Here is a 19,626-nt window from a genome sequence, read left to right as displayed (position 1 = left end):
CCACCAAGCCCTTGGCGTCGTCCCCAATGACACCTCATATCGGACAGCCCCATTGTTCGCTGGGAGTCTGCACACAATTTGGTCTTCGCGGAGCAATGACCACATGGGGGAGATGGGGCCTCCATATTATAGACAGCGCCCTCGATTGTATTATAGCTCCATTGATAACGAGGCCTATGTGTCGCGCGCTCGAGCCCAGATACAAGTAGCAACAATACGCCTTGCGTCTGACATCCCGTGCCGATTACGTGAAACGGTTCGGCAGTTGGGTTATGCAGAGTCGGAGTGAGTACTCCGTACTGTACCTGCATACGGGGTTATGGCATACATACCAGGGGCCAGGGCTCATCACGATGCGGCCGGTTCGCGGCGGCTGTGGGGATGATAATCCCCTGAATCCGACAGAGACCCCTGTACTATTGACTACTGAACGTCCGGTTTCAGTATCCGGCCGCAGAGAATGACCAAGCAAGCAAGCAAGCAAGCAAGCCACCAAGGGCCCGTCGACAGCTTCTGCCAACATAACCCAGTCACCAGTTGGCAGTGACCCAGTCTTGCCACATGGCATGGCATGGATAAGAAGAACCCATCAGCGAGGCCACCCACCGCCTGCGTGGCACAGTCCTTGCTGTCTGTCTGCCCCCTCCCCAACTGAGGACTGGAACATCGACTCCTCCTTCATCAGCAGAGGAGAGGTACGTAGGTCCCTTTATGGGCAACAGGCAGTAATATGGTCGAGCCAGAGATCGCGCACCCGCCCGTCGGCACAGACGAGTACGATGCCTGGGCCGCGCAGGACAAGGGACCCATCATCCTCGCCACTTGCTGGCTCTTTATGGCCCTGGCGCTCCTCTTCACGGCCGCGCGCGTGCTCGTGCGGCTCAAAATGTACAGCAAGCTTCGGAGCGACGACTACTGGTGCGTAGCGGGTACGGTAAGTCTCCCTCGTGGTCGGACACGCACGCGGTCAGACCAGACCAGACCAGACTGACACGTCCTGCCCTGCCAGATTTGCGGTATTCTGTCGACAGCATTGACCACCGTCGCCGTGGGTTTCGGTAATGGACGACACTTGACCCTCCTCACGTCGTCAGAGAGGGAGCGCGTCATCCTGTGGACGACAGCCGCCTTTTGCCCGGCCGTCCTCTGCCTCGGGCTGCCCAAGCTGGCCGTCGTCCGCCTGCTCACCAGGCTCATGAACCCGTCCAGGTGGCACAGCTACTTCCTCTGGTTCCTGGCCATCTGGTGTCTCGGCACCCTGGGCGCCACCGTCGGCACGCTCCTCGGGCAGTGCCAGCCGACCGAGTCCCTGTGGCGCCAGGATATCGAGGGCCGCTGCGTCGACCCCAAGATCATTGTCGACTTCTCCCTCTACGCCGGCACCTTCTCCGCCTTTGTCGACGTCTACCTCGCCGTCTACCCGGCCGTCGTGCTCTTCAAGCTCCAGCTCAAGCTGCAGAAGAAGATTGCCCTCGTCGTCGCCCTCGGCATCGGCTGCGTGTCCGGTGCCGTGGCCATCTTCAAGACGACGCGCATACCGAGCGGCCTCGCGAGTCCCGACTTTTCGTGTAATTACATCTCTCTCTCTCCCTGGGTTTTGTTCTCACAGATCGCTGACACCTTGGCAGACGACTCGTCAGATCTCATCATCTGGACCATCATCGAGGGCACCACAATCATCATCGCCTGCACCATCCCCGTCCTCTCCCCGCTCATGGAGTGGCTCTTCCATCGCAACCCCTTCCGCTCCTCGGTGAGGCGCACCACCAGGGACGGCTATTTCAAGTCCAACCCCAGCAAGCGTCGCGATCTGGATGCCTCCGCCGCCTGCCGTACCTACACCTCCGTGCACTCCCTAGGCATGGCCGACCCCGCGGTCGACTCGGACAGCCTCGAGCTCGTGCCGCGGATCAGAAAGAGGGACGGCAGCACCTTGTCCACCACGGGCGACGCCGAGGCGGGCGGCGGCATTGGGAGCATGCGGAACTTCTCCAGGCCGGAAAAAGGCAGCGCCTCGATGGACAGGGGGATCATGCGGACAGACGAGGTCGAGGCGTCGTACGACTCGCAGAGGACAATGGATACTGCCCGGCGCGGCGTGCCGCAAGGGGAGGCATTGGGCGTGTGTGTGAATCGAGGCACAGGATAGGTATTGAGACGTATCGACAATTGAAATGCAAATGCTAGTTAATAGCCCGCCGTGCCAATACTCAACTTGCAATGCACTGCTTTCGTGGTAGATATCAACGGCAGGTCCTCTATACGTACATATGGCCCAAACCAACACTCTCTATCACCGGACCTCGATATGCTGCACTGCGCTTTGCCATTTCGCCTCATCGGTTCTGCCGCGCTGTTAGTATCATGTGACAAGACCCTAGACGGATACTCAATCAAACTCACTTGTCAAACTTGAGAAGCTTCCCGAGGACAGGCACCAGTTGCGCTCTTAGCTTCCCGTCCTTCTGCTCCAGGAACTGTAGAAGAATCGTCTTCAGGTACATCAAGTCGGCGCCACCCGGCGACGCGTTGCCTCCCCCGTTCGCCGTCAGTCCGCTCCTGTTCGAGTCGATCGAGCTTCGACTGGACCCGGCGCCGGCCATGAGCCGTGCCTGTGTCCCCTTGAGCTCCTTCTGCGTGCGCTCGTAGCGTTGCCGCGCCTCGTCCAGGAGTTTCCTCAGTTCGGTGCGCTGCTTCTCGGCGTCGCGCACTTGGCTTTCGCTCGCGTCCAGGGCACTCCTCAGTTGCGTGACGGTGGAGCGCATCTCGGCCGTCTCCGCCTCGGCCTTCTCTTCCACGCTCTCCAGCTCCTCTCGTCGGCGACGCCACTCCTTCTCCCTCTCCTCGAGTTCGTCGCGCTCGCGAGTCAGGGTCTTGACCTCGCGCTCCATCTCGCGGATCTTGCCCTTGAGTTCTTCCGTCTCGCGCGCCTTGCGCCTGGCCAGGGTGCTCGACTCGTCCTCGATGCGGTCTCTCTCCTCAATTGCAGATTCCATCCGCGATCGCATGTCCCGGACCTTGGCGTCCGCGCGCTCATCCACGTCGGCGAGCAGACGTCTCATCGTCTCGCCCTCGCGGCTGCGCTCCTGCAGCAAACGCTGCACTTCGGCCAGCTCCTCCTCCAGGGCCTCGGCCTGCGACTTGGACTCCTTCAGCTGCACGGACATTTCCGTCGTCTGGTCCCGCATGCTGCTCAGCAACCCCTGGGCGTTCGAGTACTGCTGCGTCTTAAAGTCGACTTCCTCCTGCGCCGCTGTCTTCTCCCTGCGTAGCTTGTGCATCTGCTCCTCGAGTTCCTTCACCCGAGGTCGCAGCTGGTTGACCTCTTCTTGCACCTTGGCCAGTTCCTTCTCGGCGGCCTCTGCGCGTGTGGCAAGCTCTGCCTTCTCCCCTTCGACCTCGCGGAGGTCACGGCCTGCGGCACGCTTCTCATCCTCCAGACGGGCTTTGGCGGTACCTTCAGCCGTGAGCTTCTGCCGCAGGCTCTTGACTTCCGTCTCGCGCTCCGAGGCCTGCTGTTGCGCTCGCGTTAGATCACGCTTCAGATCCTTCTCCTTCTTCTCTGCGTCCTTCAGCTCCTTGGACTTGGTCGCCAACTCTTCCTTTGTTGTCTTCAGGGTAGCAGACTCCTGTCGTAGCGTCTTCAGCTCCGGCTGTGCCTTTTGAAGCACTTCACGTAGATCACTCAAGTCTTTGAAGCGAGTCTGCGCCAACTGCTGCGCCGCACCGAGATCAGATTGCAGCGTCGACGATTTCTCCTTGAGATCGTCATACTCCCGTTGGAGCTTCTCCATCTCTTCCTTGTGTTGGCCGTTGGCCTTGACATCAGAGGCAGCAGACGTGCTCATCTTCTTCTCGAGCTCGGCAATCTCGGCCTTGAGTTCTGCCTTCTCGGCTTCAAGCGTCTTGATCTTCTCCTTGGCTTGGACATGATCCTGACCGATGTTGAGGAGGTCATCTCGAAGAGACTCAATCTCCTCGTTGAGGTCCTCCTCCGTCTTGCGCTGTTTGGACAGCCTCTCGATCTGCGCATCCTTCACTGACACGTCGTCCTTCAGTTTCGCAATCTCAGCCTCCAGAGCACCGCTGTCGACAGCTTCAGCAGCGGCGGCTGCCGGCTCAGGGGCCTCGGACACCTCCTCAGCTTGCTGTCCCCCAGCTGCAGCGCCACCCTTGCCCTTCTTCTTCTTGTTCTTCTTCTTGCTGTTGCCACCGCCAGCAGCCGGGGCCGCAGGAGCTGCTGGCTTGGGTGCTGCGGCTGGCTCGACAGGCTTGGGCGCAGTCTCGGGCTGGCTCTCGAGCTTCTTGGTCAGCTCAGTGATTTTCCTCTCGCTTTCGGTCTTTTCCTTTTCCAAGACCTTGATCTGGGTATTGAGGTCGTCAATCAATTTCTTGGTGACTGTCTTCGCCTGGTTCGCCTTGGTCACCTCAGCCTCCGAGTCGGCAACCTGCTTTGTTTGCGTAGCCAGCGACGCCTCGACTTCCTTCACCTTGGCGGATAGAGCCTTGGTCTCGGATGCCAGGTCAGCTTCCAACGCCTTGATTTGCGATTGCGACGCTTCCAGGCGCTCGTTCAAGCTGGCAATCTCGCTGTTTCGCGCCTCGAGTTCCTTTTGCAAGCTTTCGTGCGAGCTAGCAGCATCCTTGGATCCGGTGAGCTCTTTCTCCGCCTTTTCCAAGCTGTTCGCCAGTTCTGTGCTGTTCTCCTTAGCAACAGACAGCTCACCCTTGAGACCGTCCACCTCCTTGCGCAAGGTCTGAATCTCCTCGTCCCTGGAAGCCAAGTCTGCCTGTAGTTGCGGGAGCTCCTCGTCGTATGAGAAGAGGTCACCGTCTTCCTTCGCAGCCTCCTGCTGGGCAGCCTTCTGCTTAGGGGAGAACATGCCCATGACGGAAAGCACGGGCGATTTGACCTTTTCGGGCGCAGCCGCCTTGTCATCCACGGACTGTCGCAGAGCCTCGACCTGTGGCTCGCCAGTCTCTTCGACGGGCTTACCGCCCTTTGCCGCCTCCAGATCTGCCTCAAGCTTCTTGATCTTCTCCTCGCCTTGGTCGTGTGACTTTTTGAGCTCGTCCTTCTCTGCTGACACGCGCTTCAGTTCTTGCATAACCATATCGCCCCGCAAGTTCAGTTGGTTGAGATACTCGGTCAGAGCGTTCGGATCGCCAATGGAAGTCAAGGGCGTGTTCTCACGGAGCGCTCGCTCAAATGGCTCGATGGCGGTCGCGCGACGATGCGCAACGCGGTACGATCGTAGAAGTTCGGGATAGGTGGCTTCCAGCTTCTCGAGCTTTCGTAGTTTCTGCTTGATGTCTGGAGGCAGCTCCGTCGAAGGCGCGGCAGCAGCGTCGGCTGCCTTTGACTTTGCCTTTGCGCTCTCATCCTTCTCTCCCTCCTTCTTCTCGCTGTCATCTTGAGTCTTGCCTTCTGCACCCTCGGCAGCTTTGTCCTCTTCCCGCTCGTCCTTCACGCCATCCAAGCCATTTCCGCCCGCCTCGCTCGTCTGTGGCTTCGGTGTCCCTGCGCGACTCGGATCGTCGCTATCGTCAATGACAAACGCTGCCTCGAAGACTGCAGGATCGGGGTTGGGCGCGTCGTCCGCTTTGCTGGCGTCGTTGCTCGCGGACTTTGGCTTTGGACGTTTTGCACCGCCGGCGCTCGTTCGCGAGGAAGTCGAGCCGGAGCGAGAGACGCCTTGGGACGTTTGATCCTTCTGGCGCGCCTGCTCTTCGGCAATGGTCCGGTCGATCGCTCCACGGATGCGCGAAAACATGATGTAGTATCCGTCTCACGCCTCGCTCAATGGCAACGACCAAGGACCGCTGGTACACACCAGCCAGAAGGGAACTAGTACCAAGGAAATAACAAAAGGCTTTTAGAACAGCAATCGCAGCATTGTGAAGCAGAGCTTGCGACCAATAAGGAGTGTGTGAAGTGTGAATCAAATTGAACTCGGAGACGGATTCCTAGGGAGACCGGACCCAGGTAACTGAGCTAGCAGCCCAGCGGGACCTTAAGTGTGGCTGGTGCTTGCTTTGTTCAGATCTACACGTGGCTCAATTCGAGGTCTTAGCCACACGTCACGAGCCCACCTGTGAGGTCACCGCCGCACGCAGAGCTGCTTCAATTGTGCGCTTGGCCACAGCGCTCATCCTGAGAGCGTTTCGACTTGCACACAACACAACCAAGCCAGATCCTGTAGCGCACGCCTACAGTCCCTGATCTGTCATGGTCTCCTTCTGGCCTTGGAGGGTTCGCATCTGCCCGCCTTTCTGCAAATGTGCCTGCCTTCTAACTTCTCCCACAGGGCGAGTCCTCCGACACGGCATCGTTCGAAAAGACTCTCTCGAACCTCTCCACGAAGATTGCCGCCAATCAAGCGCATCTTGACAAGCTGCGCTCGCGCGCACGACGTGTCAAAGTACTATGGACGCTCTACATGACCTTTGCCTTCCTCGTCTACGCCGTTGTTATGCTTGCTGTCGTGGGATATAACCGCATGGGCGCGTACGAGTGGACAGCAATGGCAGGCGGTCCCGTCTTGTAAGAACCCCCGTGCGCAAAAAGCAGCTCCGGGGCAATAGCTAACTTGACTAGGATCTATGCCACTAGAAGGCTGACAACCGGGTACTTCAACCTGCGGATCGACTCCCTCTCTCAGAAGCTTAAGGAGCAGCAAGAGGAACGAGCAAAGACGATCCAGAAGCTCAAAGACGCCACCAAGTACGACTCCACGATGGAGCTCATTGAGAAGTACGGCGGGGCAGAGGGCAGATCTGGCAAGGGCAAGAAGAAGGCCGCTGGCGACGGCGGAGACGACACGGCAAAGGCCAACGATGGCAAAAAGGGCAAGCATCCGCAAAGTCCTGCACCCAGCCGGACGACAATGCCACCGCCTCCCACCGCGAACATTCAGCGACGCCCGGACGCACCTCAGCAGCAGCACGCGCGACCGCAGGGGATGGAGGAGGCCAGCGCCGAGTTCGCGCCCAATGCAGAGTTCACCCACATGCCACCCCTGGCCCACCAGCACCAGCAGCTACCACATCAACCGCCCGAGTCGCACTGGTACGACCGTGTTTTCGACATTTTGCTCGGTGAGGATGAGACGGCGCCCAAGAATCGCATCGTCCTCCTCTGCAGCCAATGTCGGCTTGTGAACGGGCAAGCACCGCCAGGTGTCAAGACGCTCGCAGAGATGGGCAAGTGGAGGTGCATGGCATGTGGTGCCATGAATGGCGAGGTTGCTGAGGACGAAGGGCATCGGATCGTGCGGGAAGTTCTTGGCGAGCAGACGGAGGAGCCTGTAGAGGAAGGGCCCGTCAGCGAGAGCAGCGATGATGAGGTAGAAGCGGAGGATAGTCCCGCTGCCACGGTCAAGAAACGGAGAAGCAGGCCGTCCAAGTGAGTTGGTCAGGATAGAGCGTCACGCGACGAGATACGAGTAATAGACTAGGGAAAAGCGAGGCAAAGGGGCTTCTTGCAAGAACGGATCTCTAATCATGATTATTTCCAACATGAGCCAGGGACGCAGGCCGAGCAATACGCATCTATGCACTTCTCGTCCACGACCGCCTTGCACGAAACGTAACAGATGCTGTATTGCACAATGGAAGCCATACATCAGCCTAGTATCTGACATCTGTTCCGCGCGAGCTTCACCGTCGTATATTCATCCATTCAACGCTTCCGCACTTCCGTCGACCATCCATCGATGCCCTCGCCGCGGGCGCCGACCTCGAGCCCCTCCAGCTTCATGCCCTTCATGCCTGGCGTATCCTCCATCCATGGATGCCCTGCCATGCCGCCAGCATTGGCCCTCCTATCCGGCACCAACTCGAGCATGGGCGTCAGGAAATCCGAAATGCGCTTCGCCTCATCTTCCTTAAAGTGATACTTTTCGCGCAGGACGTCGGCCAGTGCCCAGTGTCGCAGCCGGTGAATGTTGCGCAGCTCGCCCTTGCGATTGAATATCTCCTGGCTCCACTTACCACTCAGGCAGAGGGACTTGGGGAACGGCCCAAGCAGTTCAATAATCTGGGCTATGTGGTCATCATCTTTGCCGTATTTGGTGCCCGATTGCGGATCGAACAGGTAGTCGCCCGTTATCAGCTCGAACACCTGCTGTAATTAGCGGACATGATCAAACGAGCGAGATCCTGTGGAAGCTTACCATCGCCGCCATACTCCAGACATCTGTGCTGGCACCCCATTTTGAGCCCAGGATGACCTCTGGAGACCGGTACTGCCTCGTCTGGATATCGTTTGTGAAGTGGTGGTTCACCCAGCACGCGTTGCCAAGATCCGCAATCTTGACGCTGATCACCTCGAGTGAAGTATCATCTGCCTTCCTCTTGTCGCCCGCTGATGGTGAGCTGTTTTTGTCGAGCGAGATCCCCGAGACCTCTCGTGAGAGCACGTCACTGTAGAAAGCACATGTCAGTACATTTGCATACATGCGTCCACGGATCCAACCTACGCGCTCTTCTCTCGCTGCTTCTGTGCCTCTTCCGCCCCCTTTGGCGACGAACCGGATGGCTTGCTGTCGCTGAGCATTCCCGCCAGACTCGCCTGGGCGCTGGACTGGGGGAAGAGGTTGTTGTGGTTGAACCCCGTGTTAAGAGGCGATGGCAGGGGCTGGCTGCCTGTGATCAACGTCCTCCGTCGTCTTCGCCCGTTGCGATTGTTCTCCTTCTCCTTCTCTGCGGGCTCGTTCTTGACGACCTTCTTGACAATCTGCTCAACATCGCCAATCTCAATCAACACGTTCTCTGGCTTCAGATCCGTGTGGATGATGCCACATTCGCGGTGCAAATAATCCAGCCCCAGGAGTACCTGCTTCGTGATCTGCTTGACCAGTGGCATGGGAATACCCCTGTGGTTCCACCTCTTGATAAGACCCAACAAGTTCTCCCCCAGCACCTCGAAGACCATGCAGACGTGGGTTCCGTTCGGACCCTTGTGCTCAAAAGAGTCGAGGAGGCTGACGACGTGTTTCCGGCCGGGGTGGTGTGGCTTTGCCTGGACAATCTTGTTCAGGAGCTTGATCTCGTCGATTGCCGTCTCGGTGTAGTGCGCCGCGGACCGAACCACCTTGAGGGCCACGTGTTTTCCATTGTTGTTGTCCCGCGACAGCCACACTGTCGAGAAGTGGCCCCAGCCCAGCTTGCGCACAATCGTATATCTTCCATCCTTGTAGTTCTCTCCTACTTGCACAGGGTGATACCCACCCTTGCAGTAATCTTCGGAATCCTCCTCGTCCGCAGTCGCCTCGGCGGGTTCGTCGACGGATGATGCAGATGGCGATTGTGCCATTGTCTGAGCAAATTGCTGTGTTCTGCAGTTTCAAGAAAAATTATTAGCAACGAGGACCCTGTGAATGAATGTGCAATTGTCATTGACCGCGTTGAACAATTCGCGAGTGGCGGTGGGGCATGGGCGCCAAAGAGGGGTGGCGGGGCGTCGCCCATGAAGCGCAGGGCATTCGCAAGACCGACTTCGATCCGCTTGGAGATGATGCCGGACAAGCGACATGTCCTGGTAGAAGCCAGCCTATCATGGGCTGATGGGTATGGGAGGGGCCATGAAGGGTTGTTGTGTAGCTCATGAGAGGTGGCCTGGCAACCTTGTCTTGAGGAAACTCATAGTGCCCATTTACATGGGTGCTCTTCGCACAAAGCGATGTCGCAGAAGCAAAGTGGTATTGAGGCGTACGACGGCAAGCCGAAGGTGAGGTGCGCGCTTGGGGGTCCGGTGCGTGCTGTCCCGGGAAAGACTCTGACAGTCGCTATAATGTCGAAGCGAGAGCGGTTTCAAACAAGTACAATGTCGCTGTCGTGACAGTGGCCCAAAAACATAGGGAGAAGGTCTATGCAGAAAAGGAAATGAAGCAGGTGAAGACGAGCGATGCCAGCGATGCCCAACGTAATGGCAAGGACTGGGAGAGGGCTGGGTAATTGAGTCGTCAAGAGTAAGGTAAGGTAAGGTAGTGTAGCACTTGAGCAGTGGGCAAAAGGTCCGCGCAATCGGCGCCTCTGTAACGCAGAAACAGGGACCGACTTTGGGCAGCGCCAGCCAATCCCGCATGCGATCGCTCGCCTCCAGTCCCCTCAGCAATATGCAATCAATATTCAGCGCGCCACTTAGCGCCCCAGCTGAGTGCACGATTTCGCCATCCTCGGTGTTCTGCTCAATAGCAAAATGAATTGAGATGGCAATATCCTGCCTGGACACTGCCTGATGTGCTTTGCGCGAGAGATAGACCATCACAGACACTATCTCAGGTTTAGCTCGCAGGGGTGTTGGCTGGGCACTCGTCACTGGACGACACTCATGCGATGCAACTGCTGTCGCCATGAAATGCACTAGGCAAAGGCCAGGTTCGAGGAGCCGCCCGCCATTTTTGAGACACGGAAATCTTCACAAGCCGCAAGCCGCAATCCAGAAACATTTGCGTGGATGGATGCAGCCTCGTGTCTCGCTAGATCAGGGTGGATCTCGGATTGGGCTGTTCGCGGGGTGATAATTCATGGTGAGGAATGAAGTCTCCATGCAAAAGGCAATCCTCAACGGCAATGGAAGATTTTCACATACCCAGTTTGTTTGGTCGGGGCATCGTTTGTGACGATCGGTTTCAAGGCCTCCTTCTTCTTTTTCTTCGCGGCGAGGCTCTCGCCATTGGTGCTGTCGGCAGGCGTCGCTAGAGGCGGCTTCTGCTCGTCGGTGGGTTGTTCGCCGTTCATCTTGGCGATGTCTTTGTTGTGCGAGATGGACAAGTCCGGCGCGGAGATTCGGGAGATTCGGATTCAGATCGTGCAAGTGGCGCTACGATATAGGCGTCTTTCGTAGTGCGAGGCGAGATTGACAATGAAATCGGTCGGAATCGTAGTCGTCGATGTACTCGAGGTCTTGTGACGCGCGACAGCTGAAGCGGCGGCGGCGGGACAGCGCGGTAGTTGGCGAAAGGACGTCGTGCAGTGCAGCTTTCGTGAGAACGGAATATTTCTGGAACTGAACAATGTATATAAGACGGCTCAAGGACGGGTATGATGGTTGCGGTGAGTCTATTCGTGAACGATGTCGAGGTCTATAGTGCCAGTAGGTCTTTGTATGGCAGCCAGTAGCTGGAATCAGCGTCAGCGACGTGGACACTTGAAGATAGTAACATTTCGTTGAACAAGCGAGTGTGTAGATTCAAAGACGATGCCTCGAATCATGTAGCAGCGATGCGCGCGTCGGGGTGGCTCGGTGCAGGTCGCATCACAGCATCTGGCGCTCGTTGCGACCAGCCCGACTCTCTGTATGCACGTCGCGAGCGGATTGGGGCCAAGTTGCACGTACCAGATGATCCCACAACGACAATCGCGCCTCTGAGCTTGGATTCGGGAAGAAGCTATACGTGTCAGGAAGCGACAACAACTCAAACGGCAGCGAGCGGATGGGATGTTTGGATGTCGCTCAGGTGGGTTGGAGGGAATTTCTGTTTCCGAGGTGGGAGAGGTCGGACGCTGGATCGAGGGGTTGCTTTCGTTTGGGCTGGCAACGTGCTGTTGACTTGGCGCCGCCAGAACCGTCCAAGTTCACCCCAGCCTTACCTTGAGGTAGGTTCTCTGATGACCACCAGTCAATGGGCTTTTGAATTGCACTTACGAAGGATTATTCGCCTGAAATACAATAGCTACTGCTTTTGAATTCGGATTTTAGATAGTTGCACTGGCTCAAGAAGCAACATGGTACCCAAGATCGCTGAAGAAATTGTGCTGTTTATATGGACAGTTTGCGGCATAGAATCACCGCGATTTTGGTTTTGAGCCACAATGTGCTCCAATGCTGAATCGCGAACTTTACTGATTTATTCACCAACGTGAAGCTGATCATTCTCTTGCTTCATCTTTGTACAACAACCTCTACAGGCGAAGATGTGATAGGTCTCGAGACAAAGACTCCATGTCGTAGGGTAAGCAAAAGAATCCTGACGTCAGAGCCGCCGCCCTGGCGGCTGCAGAACGTCGCACGACATCAGTGCCGGAACGTGACCGTGGGGTGGGTAAGGTGCGCATAGCAACAGTCACCAGGTCGCATCCTGACAGCCTAAAATGGTAATGCATGCACAGTAATATCGCGCAGCTTTTCAATGAGCAGTTGCTGCACTCGTTTGATATGCATTGTACGAAAAGAGAGAAAGTGACGCCTGATCCCCAACGCCGACCCATCCCATGTCAATACAGCTATGGTACACGTGGACCACTAGGTAGCCTTCTTCTTCTTCTGTGTCATTCTGCGGAAGGCGTCCATACCGCCCGCACCAAGAGGACGGTGATCCGTGCCGCCCGTGCCCTCAAAGGTGCTGCGTGGAGCGATCGTGTAGCTGGATGGCAGCCCTCCAGCCCGGGCACGATTGCCGTCTTCCTTCTGCGCTGGGCGCTGGGTCAGGCTGAACTGAGAGTTGGCTTTCGCACGCTGTGCCATCTTGGCAGCCCTGGTCAAAATGTTAGTCGAGGCTCTTGAACCGCTGATAAATGATACTCACTGATAGTCAAAGTCGCGCGTTTCGATGTGGCGCTTCTTGTAGTCATCCGTGCGCTTGAGAATAGGTCTGCTCCACTCTCCCAGTAGCCTCTCCGCCATGCGCTTGATGCTCGCCTCGGGCTTTTTACTGCGGGTGTAGAATAGGACAACCTTTCCAATGCCGCTACTAAGCAGCGTCTCCTTCTCAATGTTCAGCTTCGTGAGTGCCTGGAAGATGTCGCGCTGAATGTTGTAGGCAGGAAGCGAGCCGTCGTTGAGGGGCTCCAGGAAAAATTTGACGTGTTGGAGGAAGTTGGTGTCGGGATCCAACACGGCATGTTGAACGTTGTTGCGGTTCAAGATGCCTGTCACATCGGGCAACAGCTTCAACTTGTGCAGCGCAGGCTGGCCCTGTTCGCGTGCCTCATTGTCGGCCTGGCAGGCATGCTCCATTCGAATCTTGAGCTCGGCCAGAAGATCATCGATTTCGTCCTCGAGATCGATCTCATCCTTCTTCTTCCGCCGGCTGCCGGCAGGCTTCTTGATGGCCGCGTCCAACGCACGATCGATGGCGCGCTTTCGCTTTTCCTCGGGGCTCAGATGATCTTCATTCTCCGGCTCCGGCTCCGCAGCCTGGGGTTTTGATCGTCGCTCGCCCTCAGCAGCTGTGCGTCTTTGCCTGCGAGGTTTCTGTCCGTACGAATCGCCATCAATTTGCATGTCCTCCTCATCGTTCCGTTTCTTCTTCTCGCGACGACCTTCCCGAGGCTTCTTTGCTGGGCCATCGGCCGTTTTACGCTTCGATGCCTTCAGTGTCCGGGCGACGTCTTCGTCAATCTCGACAGGTCGATCCTCGATACTCGCCGCCGCAGGATCGTAGTCTTCGATGAGATTCTCGTCTACTTCAGAGAGAGCATCGGAGTCGCGATCTGAGTCGGCTGCGGCCAGCTCATCTTGGAACTCCTCCTCTTGGCCATCGTTGACAACCTCGTTGCCGGGTGGTGCGACGGGTGATTCCGCAACGGGCGACGCTGCGTCCGACATGCTTGCGCGGTGTAGCGCGTGGCTGTTTCGTTTTCGCTGGGGCAAGCGAGGCGCAGTGCTGATGATACAACGAAGTGTTGATGTTTTTGTGTTGTTTGCCCAAGCAGATTGTATCGTCGATTGCCTTGACGCTAAAGGGATTGAATGTCGCGACTGGCAGCACTGATTGTGTAGCGCAGGAAGAAAGCTGCAACTTGGTTTGGGCTTTGGCGTGGTTGAACCCCCAAATCAAGATTACATAATCCAGAACTAGCATCTTGGCGGGCATAGAGGCCCCACCCGCCATGCGCAAATGCCAGTGAACAGTGAATCCAGGTTTGTTTACTCGCAGCTGTTGCCACCAGTGACTGTCCAAACACCAGCATTCTTGGATGTTGATTGTCTACTTCCCTTTACGTTCTTCCGCTCTTATGTCTGCAATACTTCTCGTCCTTCCTTGATGTCTTTTTGTCGGAACACCACGCTCTCTCCATTTTCCGCATACTTTAATCAACATGCAACGCCGTACTTATGAAGGGCACATGGACTGGCAATACGACGGCCATACAGGACCGGTCGATGAAAGCAGCCCATTTGTCAAGGCGACAGCGAACAGAAGGCTGAACAATGGTAGGCGGACTCTTGATCTTCGTATGGTCATGTCCTTGATCTGAGCTGACCCTGACTTGCAGGTTTCGCATCACCTTCTAAAGGGTCCGACCCGCCGAAACCTTTCAGCACCCCCTCGAAGCCTCTTCAACCCCAGCGCAAGCTCTTTACACCATTGAAGGCGACTTCTACACCTCCGGCACCACCGTTCCGCAATCCTGCTTTCACGACCCCGCGCAAACCTTTCGACGAGCAGATGCTCTCCGAGGCCTCGGGTGCCGAGGACAGCCCAGCGCAAGCGTCTGACTACCCCAACGATACACCTGAAGCGGATCGCATGGACATCCATCTTAGTCCGGTGGGGCCATCACGGGTCGACAAGGCTACTCGGTACAAGAAGCATGCCCCAGGGAAAGGAGAGATCGCGTCGGGACGCGACCATGGACGGCGGAAGAAATATGACAAGGTGCCAGGATACATGAGGCGATCGGCAGAGGTGACTGATGACGACGACGACGATGATTCAGGCGCCGAGTACTGGCGCAGCGGACGTTCTAGATCTCGACGGAGACCCGAGAAACCAGCCCAGAGCGGAAATCCCGTGGGTTCGTTGTTCAGTATGATGGAGCAGCACCACACTGCCCCTGAGAACATCCACAGATGGTTTTGGCTGGGCGTCAATGTCTTTATCACCTGCTCGGCCTTGGGGATCGGGATCGGGCTTCTTCACGCTCTCCAGTCCGACATGAACAACCTCAATGAGGAAGCCAGAGAGGTCATCAGGGCTCAGAAGTCCCAGTGTCGCCAGGACTATCAACTGAACAGGTGCAACGAAGGGGTCGGGCCGCTCTTTCAAAAGACCTGCGATGATTTGTTCCAGTGCATGATGAAGGACCCGGAGGCAATCAGCAAGGTCAAACAGATGATCAAAGGGACAGCCGACATTCTGAATGAGTTTTTCAACGGGCTTTCCCTTCAGACCTGGGTGCGTCTTTGGCTTCCATGCTTGAAATACGCAAGAATTTGACTAACATCATACAGACCGCCGGAGCTGGTATCATCGGCGCCTTGACCTACTTTATGACCAGACGCCCATCGTCACCCGCAGCCCCCGAGCCACCGCGACAACCGATCCCAACAGGGTCCTTTGACGATGCCGCTGGCCCTATTCGACAAGGCGATGTCACTTGGATACCCGTACAGACACCTCAAGCGCACAGGCGCCGGGCCATACACATGGACGACACGGACACCGACCACACACCACCTCCGTTGCTCTGGACACCGAGTCGAGGCCACCGCTCCATGAGCCCTATCAAGTATCCGCGAAGTGCGTCGAAGCGCGACTTTTGATGGATATGTACACCGGGGGGATTTCTTTGTCAAGGGTTGGGGTTGGGGTGTAGGCGTTTTGGAAGCCGCATTGCAGGCGTTTGGACATGTTGTACCTTGGGAAAGTTGCACGCTTAGCGATTTCTACTTGTAATCACAAGCGCTAGACTGAGCTCGAGTCGTTCGCTAATGTTGAGGAAGCCAAACTTTCACATTCCTTTTTCTCGTTTCTCCTCTGCCGCTGCTGTGAGCGCTGGTCAATGCTTGGCCGGTGCCTTATCGATAAGGCTCGGCTCAGGCCGCGGAATATGGCATTTTATCCGTCCCGAGTCTGAGCTCCCGTGGAGGCGCATACTGGGCGGCTGGGCCTGCCCCGAACTTTGCTTCTGACTCTCAGTGGCTATTAAATCGTCAGCGTGCTCATTATCAAGTAATGCTTATGTATCAATTAGTACCCAGAATCCGATTGCACTGCTGTGTCATTCGCCAGCGTGTGGCGGATGCGATTGTCTGCATGATCTGTGGTATTTCCTCTCCGCCTCCACCAGGTGTGATGCTCCTCTGTGACAATTTGCTGGAATTCACCCGATGGACCTACGACGCAATGACCTCATGGTGCACTAGCAATAACGCGCTCTGTGGAGTCGAGCGATGTCGTCGCAAACACCGTCACCGGATCATCGAGGGCGCATAATTTGTCGCGCGTGCGATCTAATCCCCAGACAGACCCAAATACACCCTCTTCGTGCCTATCTAGACGAGATTTAGCCTTTCGCGGTTCCATCGAGTCGCGCCTGCGATACTTCGCAATCGACACGTCGGGTTGAATCTGACCATGCACGGCGCATACTCGCCCACAACCGCGATCTGATCGGTCAAAAGGCCAGGCCGCGCGACAAGCTCAAAAGGCTTGTCCAATCTTCTCGTGCGCCCCTCCACTCCCCCCACCGACCCAACATCGTGCTTTCAACTCTCCCCTTCCCAAACTTGAACTGTCGATGCTCATGAGAGGCGCATAATTGCTTCCACCCACCCGACTCCCCCGCCGTTCAGGCCTGCTGACGCGCCGAAGCCTTCGCATTCACAGCATGTTCCTACGGCCAGTAGAGATCAGGTCATCCGCTCGACACGCCTTGATCAACGCTGCCCAACGAAGTTACTCCACAAGCCCCGAACACTGACATTGGCATGGATCCAATGGACGAAGACAAGAGTCGCAGCCAGACTCCGTCTGCGCCGGGCCAGTCTAGCACATCTAACACGCCTCAACTCGAGGGCACGTCAACCTCGCTCTCAGGCAACTCGGGCACGCCTGCGCAAAGTCACCCGACGCCAGCATCCTCATCCACAACGAATGCTGCCAGCGTTATCCCCCATACCGTCTCGACTCAGAATGCCAAGCGCAGGCGTGGTCTAGGTATTGTAACGCCCAACGCGTGCACGGAATGCCGCAAGAAGCGAGCAAAGGTTAGTAGTGCCTACGTCGTCGCGGAGTCATCTGCTAACAGACCAAGTGCGATGGGCAGCAGCCTTGTAGCCGTTGCCGGGGCCAGAAAGAAATCGAGTGCAAATATGAAATCCCCGTGCGACAGTCAAAAGAGAACCTACGCACCGAGATCGAGTCTCTACGATCACGGCAAAAGTCGAGCGATAGCGTCTTGGCTGCTCTGGTGAGGCCTGGCCTCTGGGAAGATGTGCTCAGTCGCCTACGCAACGGCCAGACGGTCGAAGCCATTGGGGAATGGCTCAGCGACCACGTACCGTCCGGTACAGCGTCACTGCCCTCTAACTCCCGTCACGAACAGTCCAGCATGGGTACAACTTTACCGCCATTGTCGAATTACATTGGCCCCATCCCCGGATCCCTGGCGGCCCTGAACTTGGGCCTGCCTGGGATTGCTGGCGCGCCCGGCACGCAGCCGTCTCCAGCCATGCAGAACAACAACGGCTCCTGGAACTTCCTTCAGCGGAGCCACAGTAACTCCAACCACGGCGATTCCCAAACAGAGTCCATGAACTGGTTGCCTGACAAGCCAGGGTCGGGCCAGCGAGATACCGATCGATCGACTAGGCTTCCTCGGTTTCGCGGACTCGAGCATATTTTGTCGCCTCTGGATGAGCCTGAAATGAAGTCCGCCTCAGGCACTTGGACCAGCATAACGAGCGATATCAATCTGGTGCAGCATTTACTGGCGCTATACTTTTGCTGGGAGTACCCCACTTTTGCCTCCCTCAGCAAGGAGCATTTCCTCCGGGACTTTCAAGACGGCCGATATCGATACTGCTCGCCCATGCTCGTCAATGCGCTGCTTGCGCTAGGTTGCCGTTTTTCGTCGCAGCCCATGACTCGAGCGAATCCGAACGACCCGTATACGTCGGGGGACCACTTCTTCAAGGAGTCCCAGCGGTTGTTCTACCAAGAGACGAATCACCACTCGTTGACGACGATCCAGGCACTGGGTATCATGTCTATAAGAGAGGCTAGCTGTGGTCGGGATTCGGAAAGCTGGTACTATGCCGGGCAAAGCATACGTCTGGCCATCGAGATGGGTCTTCACCGGGTACACGACGAAGGCGACGAAGACGAGTTGGCTGTGCAGTCCGCGACCTTCTGGGGAGCGTTTGCACTGGATCAGTGAGTTTTCATGATTGTGACTGGTGCCACCTTGACTAATGTTGCTACCAGTGCCTGGTCTTTGGCAACAGGGTCATTGCCGCAGTGTTCCTGCTTCCCCCATTTGCCTCCCAAACCCGCTATCATCGATGATGTCGAGGCATCCCTGTGGGTACCTTATACTGACGACGGAGCGCCATTGCAACGCTCTTGTGAGCAATCCTCCAATGTGCGCTCGGTGTACAAATGCTTCTGTGAGCTGAGCGAACTCGTTCACCAGTCACTGTACATATTGCATTCTCCCGGGCGACCATTGACAGCGAGGGACTTGCTGAGTATATATACTCAATATTTGAATTGGTATGATCGGATACCAGAGGTGCTGCGACTCGGCCACAATTTCACCCCGGCCGTTCTCTTCGCTCAGTAAGGATACCTGCGTCGACCCATGGAACATTTGAGCTGACCTTGATACAGCATGTACTATCACTTTGCCATCCTCCTCCTGTTCAGGCCGCTCATCAAGATGCGGATCATTGGCTCCAAAGTTTCACCCCGGGACGTATGCTGTCAAGCTGCGGACGCCATTCAAGGACTCTTACGCTCCTACTCGCAATTATACACCCTGCGCCGAACACCATCGTTCGTGCCATATTTTGTTCTGACATCGGCTATCATGCACCTCGCCGTCGGCGCCACCACAGTTTCAAATCGGTCTGGCACGTCAGACGAGGTCTCCAAGATGGCGGAAGCAGCCAAGCTGGACTCTCGGGTATCGGAAGCTTTGAAACAAGGCATTTCCGACCTGGCAGAGATGGCGCCCTGCCACCATTTTGCCGAGCAGGCCTTGAACATCCTGCGGTATCTCGCCAAGAAGTGGAAAATCGATGTCGACGTGGACGACGGGAAGACGCCACCCGAGGATTACGGCAGCCTTGTCAAGACGTATACCAACAGCCTCAACTTTTTCGCCCCGAACGTCGTGGACACGGATTTCGACTGCGATTTCGGACTCTTCCAGGGCAGCGCCGGCTCCGGCGCCTCGCAGGTTGAGGGCAAGGTGGCCAAGTATTCGGGTGATAAGATGGACAACCCCCTGTTCTGGCCTTTCCCTTTGCAGGGACGACCTATCCTAGCGAGGGGTTCGGAGCTAGAACAGGCGGGATTCGAGCTACTCTGAGACGATTTGGACGAGATAGTCGAAACTTTACGCAGCTGAGCGTACAAGATGTTCTGTATCGCCGGACACCGAAAAGTTTGATATACTGGTTCGAAAGCGATCGGCTAGGGGGGGGAAGATACCCTGGCTGTTGTTACATTTATCATCACCGCGTCGACCCGAATCGCAGAACTGGTTTCGGAGCGCGCGAGCCCTGTGCCTGCGACGGACAGATGTGGTACACGCTTCGTGAGCGCTATACTGAAATGCGCCACGCAGATCCTCTGGTCGTGAAAGCGGCCCCCGGCTTTGAACCGCAGCCTGGTTATAGTCCCATGGCAAGATGCTAGTCTGAGATGAATGACTTGTCGGGTTAGGATG

The 19,626-nt window shown here is 56.6% G+C and overlaps 8 protein-coding genes across 8 annotated transcripts; 4 read left to right on the top strand and 4 right to left on the bottom strand.

Moving 5' to 3' along the window:
* The first annotated feature begins 510 nt into the window (after positions 1-510).
* On the top strand, positions 511-2,274 carry F5Z01DRAFT_114001 (uncharacterized protein). Its single transcript, XM_046257431.1, has 3 exons — positions 511-934; positions 1,010-1,568; positions 1,629-2,274. Exons 1-3 carry the CDS (start codon positions 731-733, stop codon positions 2,147-2,149), a joined length of 1,284 nt encoding a protein of 427 aa, XP_046117968.1. The 5' UTR covers positions 511-730; the 3' UTR covers positions 2,150-2,274.
* Positions 2,222-6,119, bottom strand: F5Z01DRAFT_112874 (uncharacterized protein). Its single transcript, XM_046257429.1, has 2 exons — positions 2,404-6,119; positions 2,222-2,345 (listed from the first exon to the last, which is right to left on the bottom strand). Exons 1-2 carry the CDS (start codon positions 5,772-5,774, stop codon positions 2,294-2,296), a joined length of 3,423 nt encoding a protein of 1,140 aa, XP_046117967.1. The 5' UTR covers positions 5,775-6,119; the 3' UTR covers positions 2,222-2,293.
* F5Z01DRAFT_114564 (uncharacterized protein) lies at positions 6,003-7,601 on the top strand. The gene is made up of 3 exons (XM_046257433.1): positions 6,003-6,253; positions 6,309-6,544; positions 6,599-7,601. The coding sequence occupies exons 1-3, from the start codon at positions 6,230-6,232 to the stop codon at positions 7,407-7,409; spliced, it is 1,071 nt and encodes a 356-aa protein (XP_046117966.1). The 5' UTR covers positions 6,003-6,229; the 3' UTR covers positions 7,410-7,601.
* On the bottom strand, positions 7,546-9,485 carry F5Z01DRAFT_114934 (kinase-like domain-containing protein). Its single transcript, XM_046257435.1, has 3 exons — positions 8,481-9,485; positions 8,175-8,424; positions 7,546-8,122 (listed from the first exon to the last, which is right to left on the bottom strand). Exons 1-3 carry the CDS (start codon positions 9,314-9,316, stop codon positions 7,682-7,684), a joined length of 1,527 nt encoding a protein of 508 aa, XP_046117965.1. The 5' UTR covers positions 9,317-9,485; the 3' UTR covers positions 7,546-7,681.
* On the bottom strand, positions 9,486-10,797 carry F5Z01DRAFT_114933 (uncharacterized protein). Its single transcript, XM_046257434.1, has 2 exons — positions 10,595-10,797; positions 9,486-10,508 (listed from the first exon to the last, which is right to left on the bottom strand). Exon 2 carries the CDS (start codon positions 10,355-10,357, stop codon positions 9,656-9,658), a length of 702 nt encoding a protein of 233 aa, XP_046117964.1. The 5' UTR covers positions 10,358-10,508; positions 10,595-10,797; the 3' UTR covers positions 9,486-9,655.
* Positions 10,798-12,068: 1,271 nt separating this feature from the next.
* Positions 12,069-13,799, bottom strand: F5Z01DRAFT_655797 (transcription factor IWS1). The gene is made up of 2 exons (XM_046263535.1): positions 12,531-13,799; positions 12,069-12,479 (listed from the first exon to the last, which is right to left on the bottom strand). The coding sequence occupies exons 1-2, from the start codon at positions 13,550-13,552 to the stop codon at positions 12,248-12,250; spliced, it is 1,254 nt and encodes a 417-aa protein (XP_046117963.1). The 5' UTR covers positions 13,553-13,799; the 3' UTR covers positions 12,069-12,247.
* Positions 13,800-14,046: 247 nt separating this feature from the next.
* F5Z01DRAFT_674358 (Di-sulfide bridge nucleocytoplasmic transport domain-containing protein) lies at positions 14,047-15,493 on the top strand (the record flags this gene model as incomplete). The annotated part of the gene is made up of 3 exons (XM_046265029.1): positions 14,047-14,161; positions 14,224-15,125; positions 15,182-15,493. The coding sequence occupies 3 exons, from the start codon at positions 14,047-14,049 to the stop codon at positions 15,491-15,493; spliced, it is 1,329 nt and encodes a 442-aa protein (XP_046117962.1).
* A 920-nt stretch (positions 15,494-16,413) lies between these two features.
* Positions 16,414-19,517, top strand: F5Z01DRAFT_112234 (fungal-specific transcription factor domain-containing protein). Its single transcript, XM_046257425.1, has 4 exons — positions 16,414-16,939; positions 16,987-18,107; positions 18,159-18,512; positions 18,564-19,517. Exons 1-4 carry the CDS (start codon positions 16,661-16,663, stop codon positions 19,264-19,266), a joined length of 2,457 nt encoding a protein of 818 aa, XP_046117961.1. The 5' UTR covers positions 16,414-16,660; the 3' UTR covers positions 19,267-19,517.
* The last annotated feature ends 109 nt before the right edge of the window (positions 19,518-19,626 follow it).

The sequence above is a fragment of the Emericellopsis atlantica genome, assembly GCF_019669845.1.
Source record: "Emericellopsis atlantica unplaced genomic scaffold F5Z01scaffold_14, whole genome shotgun sequence".
Classification (NCBI taxonomy): domain Eukaryota; kingdom Fungi; phylum Ascomycota; class Sordariomycetes; order Hypocreales; family Bionectriaceae; genus Emericellopsis; species Emericellopsis atlantica.
The sequence above is the reverse complement of the archived record's forward strand: the minus strand, read 5'-3'. Positions and strand labels throughout refer to the sequence as shown.